This window comes from Sceloporus undulatus, chromosome 4, assembly GCF_019175285.1.
Source record: "Sceloporus undulatus isolate JIND9_A2432 ecotype Alabama chromosome 4, SceUnd_v1.1, whole genome shotgun sequence".
Taxonomy (NCBI): Eukaryota; Metazoa; Chordata; class Lepidosauria; order Squamata; family Phrynosomatidae; genus Sceloporus; species Sceloporus undulatus.
This window is the reverse complement of record NC_056525.1, coordinates 97,341,111-97,360,314: the sequence shown is the minus strand read 5'-3', so window position 1 is coordinate 97,360,314 and position 19,204 is coordinate 97,341,111. Positions and strand designations below refer to the sequence as shown.

The window sequence follows — 19,204 nt, the reverse complement described above, 5'->3', positions numbered from 1 at the left end:
TAATAATAATAATAATAATAATAATAATAATAATAATAATAATAATAATAATAATAATAATACTGTCTTCTGCTAAAGCACTTTAGTATCTCCAGGCCTTTCCTTATCCAGGATGATGGCTTCCTTTTCCAGTTCAACTTCTTCCTGAGCTTCCTGAAGCACTTGGTTATCTAATCTGGTTTTCTGGTCTGTTCATCAGTCTTGACTTGCTCTTTGTTCTCAGTTCTTTGGTTCACTTCGTACTGCTGTCCATTGTGCAGTTCCCATCTTTACTATCCTGCCACATCTTTCTACTACTACAATCCATGCTATTCCTTCTGTTTATCTTGCCCCTTTCAGATAAACGCAGCCAGCCTCTTTTCATTCATCATCAAGCTGGAAACGCTTTGCCCTCTCAAAATGTATTGACAGTTTTTCTGATATGCTTGTTTATCATATTTCCTGTAAAGATGAAGGATGTAACCATTCTTGACATGCTACAGTTCATGCTGCTTTCACTGTACCCAATGCTTCTTTTACATCAATAGCGTCATTTATGTAGTTAAATGAGCCAATGAAAGCATAAACTAGTAGTCTATTATAATACACTGTTGGCATCCTTCTTTTTAAAACATGGGAGAAAAAAGAAAGAAAAGGGAATTAATATTCTGATTAAGGCAGGTAGTGTGAAAATACAAAGCAACTCCATCCTCTTACCCCTGAACTGTAGTTTATTTCAAGGGTGGGCAAAAGAAAGATTAAGATCTGGTAGATCACTGGATACTTTATGAACAAGGTTTTAACTCCCTTGCTCCTCAGTTGTTTAACAATACTGACAACAAAGTGACTCCCTTTTGTTAATGTGTGCCCTCAAGTTGTTTCTGACTTATGGCAACCATAAGGTAGCCATGTCATGAGATTTTCTTAGCAAGATTTGTTCAGAGGTGGTTTGCCATTGTTTCCTCTGAGGCCAGTCAGTAAGTTTCCATGGCTGAGTAGGGATTCAAAGTTCTAGTCCAAAGCTCTAACCCCTGCCCTATGCACCTCCAAGGTGAGATGGAACTGGTAACCTGGACTGGATCACAAGGATTTTATCATGGTGGCCTGATGAATTCAGGTTTGTGTCCATCTTTTAGAAATATGAACCCTGTGTACAAAATTCAGAACAATATTCAGCCTGGATGGTTTCTTTAAAGTTCACATTAAAACTCAGAGCAAATTCATCACCAGATCAAAGCCACCAGCAACCAGTGAATGGAAGGAGTCTGGATGATGTTCAGTTCTAGCAGTCAAAACAAATTCCTAGGCTAGGTTTACACACTGCCTCTTACATGTTGGGAGGACCCTGCCTCTGATATGTTGGACTCTGGCATGTTGGGAGGTAATAAGGGAAGATTTAAATTAAAAATTAAATTAAATTAAATTTGGAGAGATTCAAATCTCACTCACCCAAACACATTTGCCCCCCCCTGGTGTGGGTCTCCATAAGGGAGGGGGACATACAAAGCTGTGCACTAATAATAATAATAATAATAATAATAATAATTTATATTTCCCACCTCTCCCTGTGGATCGAGGTGGGTTTACAGCAATAGAACAATTTGTGTCATTTCACCTTCAGTATTTGTATCTTTGTGAGAGCCAGCATGGTGTAGAGGTTTGTATGTTGGACTAGAACCCATGGAGCTCAGGGTTCTAATCAGCGTTCAGCCATGGAAACCCACTGGTTGACTTTGAGCAAGTCATACCCTCTCATCCTCATGGGAAGGCAATGGCACTCTCTCTCACACACACACTCCTCACTAAGAAAACCTTTAATAAATTTGCCTTAAGAGTTACTATAAGTTGCAAATGACTTTAAGGCACAGAACACAAATAAATTTGAAACTGCCTACTGGGTGACATTAGGCAAGTCACACACTCTCAGCCTCAAAGAGAGGCAAAAGCAAGCCCTCTCTGAAAAAATCTTGTAAGGAAAACCCCATGATAGGTCTGCCTTAGGGTTACCATAAGTCTGAAACGACATGAAGGCACACAACAAAACTAAGTGATGAATCTTAACGTTCTGGTTTGAAAGAGGGGATCCTGGAAGTCTGAAGTGTGTGACTGCCTATTTCAAAGGAGGCTTGGGTTGCAAAAAAGAGCAGTGTGACACAAAACAGAATGCATATGCTTTTACTCTTTTTGTATATGCTGGAAATGCTGTTACTTAGTAAACATAGCACATCACGTTTGCTTTTTTCTATAAATAATTAATGCTTCACAGTTTCAAAACAGGGTAAGAGTATATAATAATAATAAATAATAAAGTTTTTATTTTTATCCCGCTCTTTCCTGCGATCAGGGCGGCTTACAACAAGGTTAAAAACAGCAATACAAAAAACATTATAAAATACAAACATCAATAAAAATAACAGGCAAAAAAGCCCCATAGCCCAACCTCTTGGCCACGGAAGAGGAGGGAGGCCCACAGGAACTTAATCGGGGAATGCCTGTTGGAACAGGAAGGTTTTCAAGTCCTTCCTGAATTGGGCCAGGGTGGTAGTTGAGCGGAGCTCAGTGGGCAGCGCATTCCAAAGGGCTGGGGCAGCTGTGGAAAATGTCCTCCGTGTAGTGGAGGATAATCTGGCCCCAGGCACCTTCAGTAGATGCTGCCCAGACGTTCTGAGGGTGCGAGGCGGACTATACGGGGAGAGGCGGTCCTTCAGGAAACCTGGGCCCAAGCCATTTAGGGCTTTATAGGTGATTACCAACGCCTTATATTGAGCCCGGAAGCGAATGGGCAGCCAATGGAGATCTTTCAACACCGGTGTTATATGGCTGGCCCTGGAAACGCCAGTGACCAGCCTGGCTGCCATGTTCTGCACAATAATATGTTAACAATAATACTTTAGTTCTTGACAACATTTTCAAAAATCAGACACTTTTTCTTCGTTGTTTCCCTAAAAATTAGCATATGTGAACTTAGCCATCCATAAGTCAGAAGCTCATTTTAACACTTTTATTGCTTCAGATTTATTTTAAACCACGGTGCTGTGATCTGAACATCTTAGCTCAAGATGGGAACACATTAATAAATAAGTCAGATTATAAATCAGATTAATAAATAAGTCAGTCCCTGATCACATGCAGAGTACATTTCTGCTCCACCTAGAAACCACAGCTATCTCAGCTGAGAAAGAAAGAAAGCTGAGATTAGAAATGAAGTCTGCAGTTTCAGAATCTGCTTTCCAAACACCTTTTAGCCAAACCACCATCTCTATCCCTGTTTTCAAAATTAAAAACTATTCTGGTTTGAACTTTATCATGTGCAGCCATGTATTTTCATGCATGTTTATAGTACATTTGATTATATAGTTTAGCTCTTTAAAAAAAACATGCATATACATTTATGAAATTGTGATATGGAATCGTTTGCAGTACGCTGGGTTGCTATCAACAAAGCTGCAATGTGTTAGTATGTAAAATCTTTTTTAAAATTCAATTTCTCACAATATTTGCAGATATAGATGAGTGCAATGGACCGCTAACCATTGCCTGTGGAGATCATGCGAAATGTGAAAATGTGGATGGAGGATATAACTGCTCCTGTAAGGAAGGTTATCAACCATCCACAGGAAAATTACAGTTTAAGCCAAATGATGGCACTTCCTGCCAAGGTAAATGACATTATAGAGGTTTATGTATTATTACAGAACTGTATCTTCTTCTGAAGCCCACCAGTGACTCTTTATCTTCAGTTAGATTAATCAGCTGGATATGAAAAAGTGGCAAGACATGAATACCTAGATTTTTTTAAAAGTGAAGATTGATATGAGTATATGCCAAAATAGAGAAGTAACCTGTTACTCTTCCAGAATATAGATCAACTTTTCTATACCAGCCAATGCAGATTAACTCTTAAGCAACCTAATACTTTGTGCAGAAAACTATCTAGCCTGTTATTAGCAATAAAGCTTTATCTATAGATAGCTCCTGGGTGAGTTATTACTGAGTAAAGGCTGGCCACATTTGAGCTTCTAGATAATATAATGGAATTGTATTGTCTTGTCCATTATCATAAACTCATTTATATTCCAAATCAGATGGCATTTTCAGCTAGATCAGTGCAGTTTGCCCATCTGCTTTTGAAATACTTTTGATTCAATTGTGTTTTAATATTACATTTTGTTTAATTGTGTTTTCAAATAATGGCCTATTGAGTGCTGTCACAGGCAGCAGCAGCATTCCACTGGCCATTCTGATATTTGTTCTGGACATGGCATGGGCCTGTATGCTATGTCGTTGTGCTGTGGATGAATAGAGAACCACTTGTGTAAGGGAGTGCCTCCTCACACAAGTGTGTAAAGAGTGCACCCACCCAGGTAAGCAGGAGTTAACCCTGGTATAATTTCCCAGCATAATTCTGGCTATCACACATTTTAAAAAATATTGTTGTAAGATAGGGACAAAACAGACAGCCAAAACAGGGTTGGGGCTACAGCAACCACATACCAAGCCCCCAACTCGGCATTTTCCCGGGGCAAAAAGAAGCAGCAGAAAAAAGGCACCTTTGCCACCACAGTGGCGGTGGCTTTTCAGGATTTCTGCGGTGAGGTGCATGTAAATACGCACTGCAGAAATGCCATGATGCCGCCCACTGTGTGGTCAGTGGAGGGCATGACGCCAGCTTGGGGGTGGTGCCAGGGTGTGCACTGTGCATACGGCACGCCACCCCGAAGCCAGTGTTTTATGCCAGTCTATTTTGGACCTTAGTTCCAGAGTCTGTTTCGGAAGAAAAATTGGATATCAATCAAACAGTCAATGATATTTCAAATAAATTAAATTAAATATGTGATTAAGTTTGTTGCTGGCACACATTAAGCTCCAACATAAAGTGTTATGACATACTGTCATAGATTTCCCCACACATCACGCTGCATAACTGGATGGTGCTGACAGGGCAAAAAAGTGCAATATGAACCCAAAAGAGTAATATCTACCCTTAGTAAAGGAGATAGGGAGATTTTTGTGTAGTTATTTTGATCAGCCACACTGTTAGTATAATGCTGACTGTCTGGTCCTTTGACTTAAAATGTACTAGGGAACCAAATTTAAAATATGTAATCTCACAATGAAAATACAAACAGTGACCTGTCATGGGACGCGGGGAGGATCTTAGAATAAGTAGATGACTTCTAATTTATTGGCCTATTATATAATCATATATGCATATGGACAAAGGGCTATCTCTACAAGTATTCTTTATTTCTTTTATATGAGGACTACAATTGTCAAAGCAACAGTTTTCAGAAGTGATTCTCCCTCTCAGGGAGGGAGATGTGTAGTCTAGGCATCATCTATAAATTTCTAAATATTCACAATAAAATAATTTTCCTTTTTAAAAAATGTCTAGAGTTTGGTCATCTTTTAACCCATAAAAAACATTTAATCTTTATTCTAACCTTTTGTCTTAACATTACAGCTTTAATACTGTACATCTACCTGAAAAACCAAAGGATTTGGGGAGGCGGGGGGAAGAGACATAAATAAAGCTTTATATCTTTCCCCAAAGAGGCAGGGAGGGCCTTTAAATCCAAGACACCAAGGGAATGAGGAACAGTGAGCAATCTCTTACAGCAAGAGTGCTCAAAATTCTGGTCCCTAGAGATCAACCCTTGTTAGGTGGCACACTCTGTGGGTCTGCAGCTGAGTCCCAGTGGTTTTGGGCAGGCACTCCCTCAGTTGAGCAGGTTCAGTTAAGAAGTCTGCCCATTTACAAGTCCTCGCCAGAAAATAAAATACAAAGATGAGATCACAGACAGAAAGTCTTATGAGAACAGTTCAAAATGTCTCATTCTCTTTCTCGCTCTTTCTCTTAAACGCCTGCACTGTCCAATTTTCTCACTGGAATGGCATGGAGAGGCAGGAGGGGGAGAAGTGAAGAAGGGTTCGCTATTGCCAGTGTTACTATAAACAGGGGTTAGTGGGAGATGAATCAAGGTAGATCACCTTGTTCTTCTGTTGCTCTTATCAGTTGGTAACCACACACTTTCTAAAAAAACAATGGGGGAAGAGAGAATGCTCCAATGCTGGGAATGTTGCAGTAGGGAAGAGAGCAGTCCTGACTGAATAGCACTTTTGAAAACAGCACTGTTTTAATGAGAGAAGAAGCTTGTGCAATAAGGCTGAAAAAAATGAGAAATCATCCTATATTTAAAAATGGTTTGGTCAATGATATGCAATGATTGTGTTATCAATAATTTAACAACACTGCCTTTTAACATCAACAGAAATCCCAGCGATAAACTGTGAACTGAGTTATGACTGTATAGCTGAAAATATTAACAGAACTTTGGCTAAAGTAAGTAAGATTTGTATGAACTTCAAATCTCGAATGTTTCTTCTCTCCTGAAATGAGATTTATATGCTTCTGGTACTACATTCCTAAAAATCTATCACTATGAGAGATCAGTAAGAATTTTGCTTAGGCTGCATTTCTATATGAACTTTCCAAAATTTGCAGATTTCCTCAGAAACTGAATGCAAAGAACTTGAAATTGAAACCATGGAATCATAGAGTTAGAAGAGACCACAAGGGCCTTCCAGTCCAACCCACTGCCAAACAGGAACACCAATTAAAGCATCCTGAGAGCTCTAATGTCACTATAATTCCCAGAATCCCCTAGCACTGAGCCAGGGTAGTTAAAGCAGTCTCAAACTGGATTATTTATGCAGTGTCATAATGCCAGAGTTTGGGCCAGAGTTAACTTTTAAGATGGCATAAAAATACTCCTTAAAAGGCCATCTGGATCCATGACATGCTTGAATGTCTTAATCAATCTTCTATCCTATAAATGCTCTGACTCCCATTACATCCTAATGACAACAGATAGGGACTTATCCATGACAACTGAACTATAGAAACTTCAATCAAACCAGATCATTATTAGTTAATCCAGCACAAATAACTAGATGCAGAATATGCTCTGGGTTGGATACAAATTGGGACATATCTATGTTTGTCATGGACACCAGGAAGTCATTTTCAATGCCATGGCCTCATGACAAATGTTGAAGTAGCCCTCTGCAACTCCACCTTCTTGCTCTCCTCTCCAAGTCTTACCTTCTACTGCACAGAGAAACCACATCAGCAATGCTGGGAGAGATTTTTCCACATTCCTTGTCTAATCCAAGTTGGTCTCTGTGTTTGGTCAGCATGTTCATCTGGCATGTATCTCCTGAATGAACTTTGAAGTATTTCTGTCTTGATTTTCTCAAAAGGACCAACTATTGACTAGATCCATTCCACAATACCCTGAGTATCTTATAGAACATTTCCCCAGTTTATTCTCCTAACAGCCCCTAGGCTGAGATCCAGCAACTTGCCCAAGGCTACCAGCAGTCTCTGGTTAAACTGATACTCTAACACAGATCTTCCATTCACTACAGTTTATTATCAACCAGAATATGCTGGCTCTTTAAAGTTAGCAAAAGTGCTGAACACTTTGTTTGGGGATTTGACAGACTCTTACTAATTTTGATAAGTGATTATGAATCTCTATTTGAGTTAGAATATTACAAATGCCATGCATAATGATTTAAACTTTCTTTCAGATTAGAAAAATAAAAGAACCCCTGGCTATGTTACAAGAAATCAATCAGAACACTGCAGGACAAATTTCACCAGTAGATGTGATTTCCTACATAGAAGCATTATCTGTATCTTGTCCCTTGCTAAGCACCATGAATAACACGATTTCTGACAACGAAAGGCTCCATAATCTAGATCTAACTCTTAATGTGAGTGACTTTAGCCTTGGAATCTATTTATTTATTACCACTTATAAAATATATCATGTAACCCTTACATAATCTTTTTCCATTAATCTAACAGGAATATGTTAATACTGTGAACAATTTTGTTCAGAAGGATAAAATTACAGTGTGGGAGGCTATACCAGCAGATAACAGAAGAAGAAGCCTCACTAAACTGATCCATGCTGCGGAACAGACAACAGCTCTCCTGTCACAGAACTTCCAAAGGACGACAGAAGTAGAGTTTAATGCTAGCGATTTGGGTATGAGAAAAGGAACAATTAATATTGCAGAGGTTTTTGTCCTTTTTTCCTTCCAGAACAGATTAGTTGGAAAAATATATAGTCCTTACTTATACATAAGCATCGTAGTTGTAGTGCTAGACACCCAGAATCACCTCTCCAGTCTCCATTTACTGGGGAGCCACTGCTGCAGTTAATGAGAGACCATTGCCCTATTGCTCAGGAAGGAACTGGCTTTCATTTCCACTACTCCTATGAATTATCCCCATTGTGACAGGCAGAAATGGGGTCCCTTTTGCAATTCTCCCTCATACTGAAGATTGTTTGCACAAAGTGAGCTGTGGGAATGACAGCCAATTGTGTCCTGAGTAACGGGAATGGACCCCCATTGATCACAGTGGCTTCTGTCCCATAAATGGAGATTCTTCATACTTTACAATCATAAATGCGTAAATCCAGGTTACACATTCACAACTGTGACACAGGATTCTGGTCATTGTTAATATTGAAGCCATGTTTTGAGGTAATTTTTGGTTTAGTTTTCACGTTTGTGACATTCAATTAAAGTGGGCTATATTTTAGATGGGGGGTAGCAGAAAAGAAAGGAAAGGCCTTTCCCTGTGTTTTCCCTTTATTTATTTATACATGTGTTAGAAAGGGGCCACAAGATCCAGTTCATAATGATACCATAATACCCATATCTTCCTCTGTCCTGATCATCATTCCTGCATTTAATCAGTTATAATCAAAGATACCTGAGGTTTGTATATTCCTGTAAATGTGCACATAGATACATTGTCTTATGTGCCATTATGGGCCAATGTTAACAAAATTTGAATTTCTGTTGAAGTCTGTCTAACAAAGCTTGTAAATACAGATAATTATGCATATAATATATAGCAATGTTACTATGCTTCTGACAATCTTGCATGTTTTGGGCTGGAAAGGATATTCAAATTTATTTTTCCCACAGTTAAAACAGGAAACCCTGTTGAGAAAAGGACTGGTGATATTCTTGTGGGTCATCCCTGATATTTGAATTTCTCCTGATTACCTGTGTCTGTTAGGACATGTCCAAATGTAACACGCTTATACTAGCTAGGTCTGTCACTAGCCAGCTAGTACAAGAGTCATTGGTAACATGTCAGTCAGGCCTGTATAAGATCACTTCAGTTCTTGTGCAAGAAAAGCCTCTTGTGAGATCTCCAGACTCCCGCAAGATCTCCAATCTTGTGGGGATCATCAAAATTTCAAAGGATTTCCAGGATATTCTCATGATGTCAGGTCAGCAGTCATTACAAGATGAGCTTGGAGAATAGGAAGATGCCATCCACAAACACCCAACAAAAGGACACCTCTCAAGCATTCAGTGTGTAATTGAGGCCATTTTACTGTGTAACAAATGTTCAGCATTTAAACTATTATAAGCATGGATGGAATTCACTCATCCAGATTTCAGACTTTTTCTGCTCTATGGATATTTCTCCATAGAGTTAGCCACCCCACTTCAGGCCTTTTGAATACTGAGAGAATTCTTTGTAGAAAAAATTGTGTTAATTATTCAGCCTTACATGAGAAGGTAAAAGTATGCCTACAGTAATAGACATAGGGCCATGAAGGATAGATATACATAGATATATAGACACCCACCTACCTTCTTACAAGAGTGCTCCTCCCCAACAGAAGTGCATTAGGGATAGACAAATCTGTCTGTTTCTGTTCTTGTCACTTTACCATGTATTTACTCATGATGCCATTATTTTCATTACCATATTAGTTCCCCCACCAAAAATGTTATATCCCAAAATGCTTATTTAAACATGTTTATGTGTGCCTTATCCTCAAAATCTGTGTTTAAATATATAGCTTCTTTCAACATATGTACTTCAGTTGCCCATCTTGATCTGTTTAAAATACAGACAACTGAAATGCAATATTTGGAGAAATGCAAATTCCACCGGTTAACTACATTCAAGTCTTTACATTACCTGCAAGATGTCTTTCCCTATACAGATTTAAAAAGATCAAATTGCATAAGCATCTTTGCCCCACACCCAGCTCCAGCCTTTCTCCTAGACTATTTTTAGATAAATTTATATGCCCCCCACATAAGTTTTTTAAATTACATTTTTATTGAGTTTTTACAATAAAGCATATAAAGTCTGTAGAACAATGACAAAAACAACAACTAACTGTGAGGGCCCAAAGTATGTATCTGATGAATAGTTATTCTGTGGAGAATAAAAAAAAATAGTTCTCAGCAAGAGCCAGAGAGTCTGGTTTAAGGAGGTGTCTATAGCTTTCTTAAGAAATAAACCAATAGAATCAGGAAATAAATAAATAAACAAATAAACATTTGTATTTGTAGATAATAAATGAATGTAAAATGTCACTTTCCAGTAAATGTGCATAAACAGTCAAAAATCTATATTAACTACTCAACCGATGCAGTTTTGGAATGCTGAAGGCAAAATAAATGTGAAGGTCTATTGGGCATGAATCTTTTCATTGGTAGAAGATGATTATTGGTGTAAACAAGCCAATATTTAAAAAAATGGGCGGAAACATTTTGACACTACTTTCTTTATCAGGGTCCATTATCAAAGTCCTTTATATCTAGATATCTTCTAATCCTTCAACCCAATCGAAGCCAAACGCATGAAGTGAAGAATAATAAGAATAAAAGTGCCTTCTGTCTTGACCAGCCATATCCAGCCAGGACAGGGTCTGGCTACATAGGGATATAACTCGGGATAAACATTAAAAATGTCCCCACAGCCAGACCTCAGAAAAGTAAGGAGTTTTTAGACTAGAGCTCTGAGAATCTCCTTAGATTCCTAAGCTCCAACAAATGCCCTGGGGAGTCAGTCAGGCTGAGAAAAAGGTCCAAGATTGCACGATGAGCCAAACATTTTAGTGGAAACTTGAACCTGGATCTGCTAAGTCAAACAGTCAAACAGCTACACCTGGCCCTGTCATGCTCCAAGAAGGTTGTATGTGGAGTTCTGGAGTAGTGAATGCCTACCCAGGGGAGGAGAATATAGATAGATGTGGTCCTGGTATATGAGATAACTAGAAGCAGTGTATGCAAGCAAACTGTACATAGGGGCTAATTTAACACAGCTGTTTTGAGCTTACCTAAACAATGCTTAATGTCTTTGGAAACTTTGGAGCATAGAAAACTTCTGCACTTAACCTTCTTTATTTTGCAGTTTGACTGCAACTTGAGAGGTTTTTAAAAATCTCTGGTTCTGCTCCTGTTAAACCTATTTGGCTCATTCATTGTGCACTAGTTTTGGTTCCCAGTTCCTGTCTTTTAAGTCATTCATACTGAGAAGAATATTTAGCTTGGAGAAGAGAAGACTGAGAGGTGATAGGACAGCCATTTTTAAATATTCCAAGGGATGCCATGTTGAAGATGGAGCAAGCTGATCTTCAGCTGCTCTGGAGACTAAAACATGAAAAGGAGATACCACCTAAACATTAGGAAAAACTTCCTGACAGTAAGAGCAGAACACAAAACCTCTATTTTATGGAAAGCAAATTAAGGCACAGAGACTGGAAGTTTGTTTAGGCCATTCCAGTTAAAACATTCTGTCAGCATACACCACGAGATGATGCCCCAAACTATAATTTCCTACTGAATTTGTTCTTAACCCTCCCTACCATTCAAACTCTCCAGACTAAGTTGGTTTATTCCTTACACTTTCAATAATATGTGCAAAGAGCCGGTCTGTGGAAAATCTCTGATATGTGCATTGATTTTATTTAGTCATTTATTTCATGTATTGGATTTATATTCTGCCTTTGTCCCAAAATAGAATTCAAGTGCTAAGAACACTGACCAGCTATTCCATTAGACAAAATGTTTGTTTTGCTTTTAACTAAATGCCTGATTGACTTTTTCCATTCTCTTATGGATGATTAAAGCAGTGCACAGAAATAAATAGCTAAAGAATTCCTCATCTGTCAATGTAATTCTGAACAAACCCAACCCTGAGGGGTTTTTTGAGGGAAATGTTGGTACATTTATTCCTTTATTTTTTGACAACAAATATCTTCATAGCGTGGAGTAGTGGTATTCCATATCTTTAGGTGATAATGAAAAAATATTCACTTCAACTCCCCTCCCCATGCACTCAGTGATATTTTACTCCATGCTTTAAAAGGCTGCAATTGGTATTTCCTTTTAGAAACGTATTCTTAATAAAGTGGAAACTCTCTTTTGAAAATAGCTTCCATTATTCTTTACAGAGCTTCATTTAATGCAAAGCAAATTAGGGGCTGCATTTTTCCAAGGAAAGAATGAACCAGGACAAAAGAGAACTAAGACACATGCCTACTATGAATAACAAAGTCCTAGGATTTAGCATATGCATGTATTACCTTAATGGAATTGGGGGAGGGGTTTTCTCCCTTGAAATATTGGGCAGAACTCTGTGCTTTTATAATCTGAAATAATTGTGCAGCCCAATGTTAACCTTTATGGCAGAGCTGTGAGTGAAGGCTCGCTGAGATGTAACCGTCATTTCCAAAGGAGTTTGTTTCTCTTCTTTTTCTTTTCTTTTTCAGCGCTGAAGGTTTTTGCTTTTGATATGAAACATGCAGACATTATTCACCAAGGTGTGCACATGGGAGGAGATACTATAAGGGTCTCTGCAAAGAAAAAGGAAACATCTACTTCCAAAGGTTAGGAAGGGGACACGGCCTTGTGTCAATAGGATGAAGAAGTTGAGCCAAATGGGCTTTTTTGTCAGTCTCCTCCTTTGCAAAGGTCCAGTAAGCAAATCTGTCAGCTGTACGAGCTACGCTTGCAATGGTGGGGATGTTAGTAAAGATGTTATGGGAAAGGCATTATCCTAATGCATAAGGTAAAGTTCTGATACTACTTTGAATAGTTCATTCCCACTCTAATTCAGCAAGTTTATTGTAAATCATCATGTGCATAGCAGTTCAAATATCCGCATTCCTAAATTCATTTATCCTCACCAGTCATCATCAATCATCATCAACCTTAACCATCATTATATAGTACTGAACTCCTTTTATGCCCAAACAACATGACTGCAAACTGCTAGTAGTTGTTCGCATAGTATTCCCTATTTGCTGCTGTGGTGTAGTGGTTTGAGCATTGGACTCAGGAGAAAAGGGTTCAAACCCTACTTGGCCATGAAAATCCACCAGGCAGGTCACATTTTCTCAGCCTCAGAGGAAGTCAGTGGCAACCCCCCTCTGATAAAACTTGCCAAGGCAACCCTGTGATAGGTTCACCTTAGTAAGGTCAACATCAGTTGGAAATTACTTGAAGGCAAAACAACACAAGACAACAACCTTCTATAGAGATTTTGATGTAAAGCATGATGGTTACTTAGCAATAGGTACTCTAGGGGTCATACTAGCATGATATATAATCCTGAGATCCCTAATGATCTGCTTCTTCATGTTTTGAAGTATAGCCGCAAGATTTGTGGGTCAAGTATATGACTGTTTCATGTAGAAATCCAAAACTTAAAATATGATGTGTGACCCTAATGTGAAACTACCACTGCTTTTCTTGAGATAATTTGTTCATGGGGGGTTGCTTTTGGCTTTCTCTGAGGCTGAAAGAGTGTGACTTGCTCAAGGTCACCCTATGGGTTTCCGTGACTGAGCAGGGATTGGAACCGTGGTCTCCAGAGCTACAGATCAGTGAGGAAAACACTACACTACATTACACTGGCACTTGATCTCAGTGTGTTGAATAATAAAATCATTTGGCACAGTTTAAAACCATGTAGAAGAATGAGAATAATTTAAAGGCTAAAGATTCACTGCACTGTGACATGGAAACGACTGTCTAACCCTGCTTCTAACCCTTTGTGTAGCATTTTAAGAGGCCTAGAGTTGTCCCAGGGATGAGGGTGTTGAGAAGTCCCATTCCACAAATCCACTTACAGACAGCTAAATCTGAATCAAAACAACTATGTCCATCTGCTTCATTTTCCATCACAAAAACACATTTCAAATACCAGTGGAAGTTTGTTTTAAAAGTCAGTTATTGTTCACAGTCTCTAAAGCATTTTTAACAAGTGTTCTGCAATGGGTCCATCTACTTGCATATTTTATACAAGAGTAATAATGGCTATGTCTGTTGTTTGGTTAAGGTCTTAAAAGCTGTTTTACCATTTATTTATTTTTAAAGCAACAAGGACTAAGCATGGTTTGTTTGTTTGATTGATAGGCACTGTTGCAGTTGTATTTCTGAAGTACAGCAATATTGGCTGTCTGCTTTCATCATCACAGAACTTCTCACTGAAGGAAAATTCAGAGCATGGAGAAACAGTAGGCTCATCAGTTATAGCTGTCACAATTAGCTCCACTCCACCTCGGCTCTATCCAGCTGAGGAAATAACATTTACTTTAAAGCATGCACAGGTAAGCTTCCTTTTTAAATCATCCCTTGATTAAAAGTAAGGTAGTAATTATTTTGTAACATGTAGCAAACTGTGTGCTCATTGACTGGCAGTTCACTCATAGCTATGTTGTTTGCTGATATGGGTATAATACAATTAGAGGGGAAATTACAATCCTGAGTTCAGCACAGCAAGCACAAAGGCGGAGAGTTTGTTACCACTGCAAAATGTTGATAGGAAGTGACAAGAATAATAACTTCATGTTGCTTCTACTACACATTTGTCAATAATTTGTTAGTGCAGTCCAAGCCTCTTCCTCACTTACCAGCATGCTCCAGTTGCAAATGTTCCTTGGTTTTGCCTGGATGTATGGACAAATATAACAGGATGCTGAAATAAATGGTCCTGTTCAGTGGAAGATAGTGGTTTTGATGTCAGTGGAGTGCTGAACATACTCAGGGTTTCAGTCCAATCTTTCAAGGGGGAATAGCATTCAGCACATTTCACAGGTCCTTTAAAACCTGGACTATAATTTAAAATAGATTCACCAGCCTTCTGACTTGGAGACACCAGCCACCAAAGGCAATGCTATTACTGGTGAACATGTTACATCAAGAGGATTCAGTAGTAGCAATGGTGATATCAGTGAAGAGTTAGAACCCCACAAGTTCATTTCCTTTTTCTTGCACTACATAGTATGTAGTGTACAGCAGATAGATACTAGAACTGGAACCATGGCTTGGGAAGACCTATATTCAGATCCACATTTAGCCCAATTTGAAACAAGAGCTTAGAAAGTTTCTTTTAAAAAGAAAAAGAAGAATAAGGCAAATGAATGAATATAATGACAGATTAATAATAAGGGAGGCTAAACCTGTACAACACCTATATAAGGCCAGAATGCCATTTTAGAACCCTTCCTTGCTTTGGCACCATACTCATCCATTTTTCCTATACAGAATTATGGGTCCCTGCCAGTTACCTTCTATGAATCTGAATGAGATTGGGGGGAACATTTCAGGATAGTCTCCTTTTTTATCCCATTCTTCATACAAGATTGATTGGTTATTTTTTATGTTATATTTGGCATGAAGGAGGCAGGACTTGGATTTAGGGAACATGGGTTAGTATCCTGAATCACCATATTGTGAAGTTTTGGTATCAAAGCCCATATACCAATTAAGACTAATGAGCCTATGGGGCAGAGGGAAGTATTGAACCTACATGGATCTGACAGCATTTTAGGGAACAGGTTAGGACCAAACTGCTTGTATTTGCTAGTAGGTTGCATTAAACTCATCCTATAAATTGTTATGTGTTGAGATTTTAGCAAGGGTGGTATTGTCATTATTTAGAGGCAGTGTATCTCCATCTATGTAGACCTGCCCATGTTTGGCTTTCAGCTCATCTACACAGGCCCCAAACCCCATACTCACCACTGTTATCTGTTTACATGCTGTACAACCTGATTTGCAACAAATCCACCTATTCTGGCGCTTAATCCACTTTTAAAAACATCACAGGTTGCTCTGTATATCCCAGAGAAATCCAGAGTTTCCTGAATGTGGACAGTAGGGATCAGGCCAGATTCAGGATAGGAGAGCCAGAACAGATGCCAAACAGTGTCATTGTCCCCATGCCCCCTGTTTCATGAAAAAAGCAAAGAAAAAAGTTCTGTACCTCTTCTAGGCTACTGTCTCTGTCACCCCTGTGAAACTCCCCTCTGTATCCCCATTGCCAACATGTTGCTTGCCTGGAATCAGAACAAGGTATCCAACTATGTGATCAACAATGTGTGGCCCTCACATGGCTAAGCACCTCCTTGTGACAATATAGGGAATGCAGCATTGTCAGTGGGGGAAACAGGGAGTTCTTGCCCAGCAAGGCAGAGGCAGTGGCAACATGCTGTTCTCATCCAAATTTCAGGTGTGGACAGCAATGCAACCTTAATGCAAAATTTCCTCAGTAAATATGGCAGAAATAGGGGTGAACCCAGGCAAAAGAAAAATCCATGTTGCACCCAAAAAATTTTGGTGTGCAGACAAGTCTTTTGTGGGAAATTGGATTGAATGTAATAAAAATAAGGTCAGTTTGGATCCAACGTATTGTCTGTCTTGTGCCTCCCTTGCAGGCATGAAGGGGTGCTGGGGAAAAGGAACAAAGAAACAAACTAATTGCAATTAATTGCAAATATATTTTCAAAATATATTATGCTGATAGTTTATTTATAAAAATCAGATCGAATGTAAAAAGTAGGAGAAAGCAGGTGTACAATTCCCTCTCTTTAATTAGTATGCATTCTTTTTACTTATCTTGTTTCATCTTTCTGTTTGATATTCTTTGTTTTTATTCATGTGCTCCTCCTTAATCTGAATTATGAACAGCAAAAGGTTTTGCAGTTTGTGTATTGAAAAACACATGATGAATTGCTTCAGCTAATGTAACAGATATTTCTTTTTGAGCAATTTTGTGCCATTTGCTATCCACAAAACATTTTGTTTCTGTTCCAGACTGTAGACAAAAAAGATATTAAGTGTGCATTTTGGAATTATTCAGAAGATACAATGGAAGGAAGCTGGTTGACAGAAGGATGTGAGCGGACACATTTCAATAGCACTCATACCTCATGCAGATGCAATCATCTTACTCATTTTGCTGTTTTGATGTCCTCAAACAATTCTAAAGTTGTAAGTGCTTTTTAAACACATTGTTTGTTACATTCGTATGGTAGTTTACAACACCATTTAAAGTGTCTGATCTTTCCCCCGGTGCAGTTAAATCATTATTTTCTTCACCATCGCTCTTTTTCCTCACTGAGTCAATAAATAAGGGAATAGATCTTCAGGAGATATTTTCATGGTTAGGTTGTCCCTGAACTTTACACTCCTGGAATCTTTAAATAATCCATTAGAACAATATGATGCCCATTTTCTCTCCTACATTCACTGCTGATAACTCTCTCGGTCAGGTAATTTTTTTATCTGTGTTTCTTATTTTTATTATTAAGCTGTAGCAGAGCACTTTTCATACCATACTATTGGGCAGAGTGTGTTATTCACATCAGGCAGCAGATACTATGAAGGGCAGAAGGAATGAGATACAGCACTTGAAAGTGTTGGGGTTCAGAGCTGTGGGTGTTACACAGCAGATCCTGCACAGAATTAGCAAGATTACTGATCGTGGGCTAGCTAGTTTGAGCTGTGAAGGACACAATTAGTATTGAGACAAATCTGATGTATCACTATAGTTAGTTTCTATAGGAGAGCAAGAGCAGGATCATTTCATTTTTACCCCAGACAGCAAAATATATTGGGCCAGCCTTGAGATTTACATGTGTCCAGTTCTCCTTTTGCAAACACAATGGAGACAGAGATACAACAACAGTGATGATGAGTAGTTGCAGATGAAGATGGGCAGTCTGTATACTTTCTTTGGTTTATCCTGACACTCCCGGAAGTATACATTTGCAGAAAGCCTCCTTGTCTGGCCACTGTCACTTTGGCCTGCACTGAGCTGTGGCTCGGGACAGGTCTGGGCTGAAGTCTTGTGATGGCATTCCCATCATAAGGCTTTGTGCAAGATTTTGGCTTACTTAGCAGCTATGACCATGGAGATTGACAAATAAAGCAACTGCTCCCCAACAGGATACAGAGGCAATTCAAATTGCTACTGGGAATTATTACACCTAATTTGGCTGCATCCTGGCTGCGTCCTAGGTCCCAAGCATGCTTCGGAGGCTGCTTTTTGAAGGGAACTTTCCAACTTGGAAAAGTGGCCTCTGAAGCGCAGCTGGGACCTGGATCCAGCTGGGATGCAACCAGCCAGTGGCACTGGTGGCAAGTTATGTATTATAATTCTTGGTAGCAACTCCAATGGCAACTGTATCCCGTTGGGGAGCTGTCACTTTATTTGTCAATGCAATAATCTCCTATATATCCAAAGGACCTAGGTCCCAATCTGGGCAAGTCCCCTCCTGTGGTTGATATGGAAAGAAAGAGGGGATACCAGGCATGGGGAAGAGGAAAGCCCCAGGGCAACTAGGAGGAAGAAAAAGGGGGAAACCTGCAATCACAATGGTTCGGCTAACCCAGAGGTTTACCAGTCCTACCTGGCTGGCAGCCCCACTTTGAGCATTTGGCAGTCTTGAAACCATTGAGCCTTGTGTTCCCTTCCTTAGCCTCCCCATTGTATTCATATTGTTATGAATGTATCTGATTGCTCATCATTGTATGTGAATTAAAATTGTGGCCATCATATTAATTCAATCCATAATATGGTGCCAAGCCCATTTCTTTCAATGCAACTCTTTCTTTCTTTCTTTCTTTCTTTCTTTCTTTCTTTCTTTCTTTCTCCTTATGGAAAGATATTTCTATCGTACTCTACTTCCAAAGATTTCAGAGTGGTGTACAACAAAATCAGTTTAATACATTTAAAATAATTTTTAAAAAACCAACTGTAAGATATAGGACAGAATCCTTTTGAGAAGTTACAAATAAATAACCACCATAGTTACGTGGCTACACAGTGACTCCTGGCCCAACTCCACAATCCCTATTGACCAGAAAGCAGCTGTTGCAGTTGATGGGGGGTTTATTCACTTGTCACACAGGAATGTGCCTGATGTTCTCACCCCCTCCCCTGCATAATTTCCAGTGTGACAGGCAAAAGTAGGGTCCCTGTCACAATTTCCCCTCATACCAGAAATTGCTCACACAAATGGGGGTAAGAACCTCATCCACCTGATTCCTGAGCAATAGGAGGATGAACCCCCATCAATCACAGTTGCTCCTTCCA

At 39.1% G+C, this 19,204-nt stretch overlaps 1 protein-coding gene across 3 annotated transcripts in view; it reads left to right on the top strand.

Moving 5' to 3' along the window:
- ADGRL4 (adhesion G protein-coupled receptor L4) overlaps positions 1-19,204 on the top strand; it is a 141,332-nt gene that overhangs the window by 80,722 nt on the left and 41,406 nt on the right. For all 3 annotated transcript variants that reach the window (XM_042464977.1, XM_042464978.1, XM_042464976.1), the window contains 7 exons: positions 3,483-3,638; positions 6,252-6,322; positions 7,576-7,761; positions 7,856-8,039; positions 12,591-12,707; positions 14,239-14,432; positions 16,921-17,097. In XM_042464977.1, the coding sequence (XP_042320911.1) occupies positions 3,483-3,638; positions 6,252-6,322; positions 7,576-7,761; positions 7,856-8,039; positions 12,591-12,707; positions 14,239-14,432; positions 16,921-17,097 (1,085 nt within the window). The remainder of the gene's footprint in view (positions 1-3,482; positions 3,639-6,251; positions 6,323-7,575; positions 7,762-7,855; positions 8,040-12,590; positions 12,708-14,238; positions 14,433-16,920; positions 17,098-19,204) is intronic.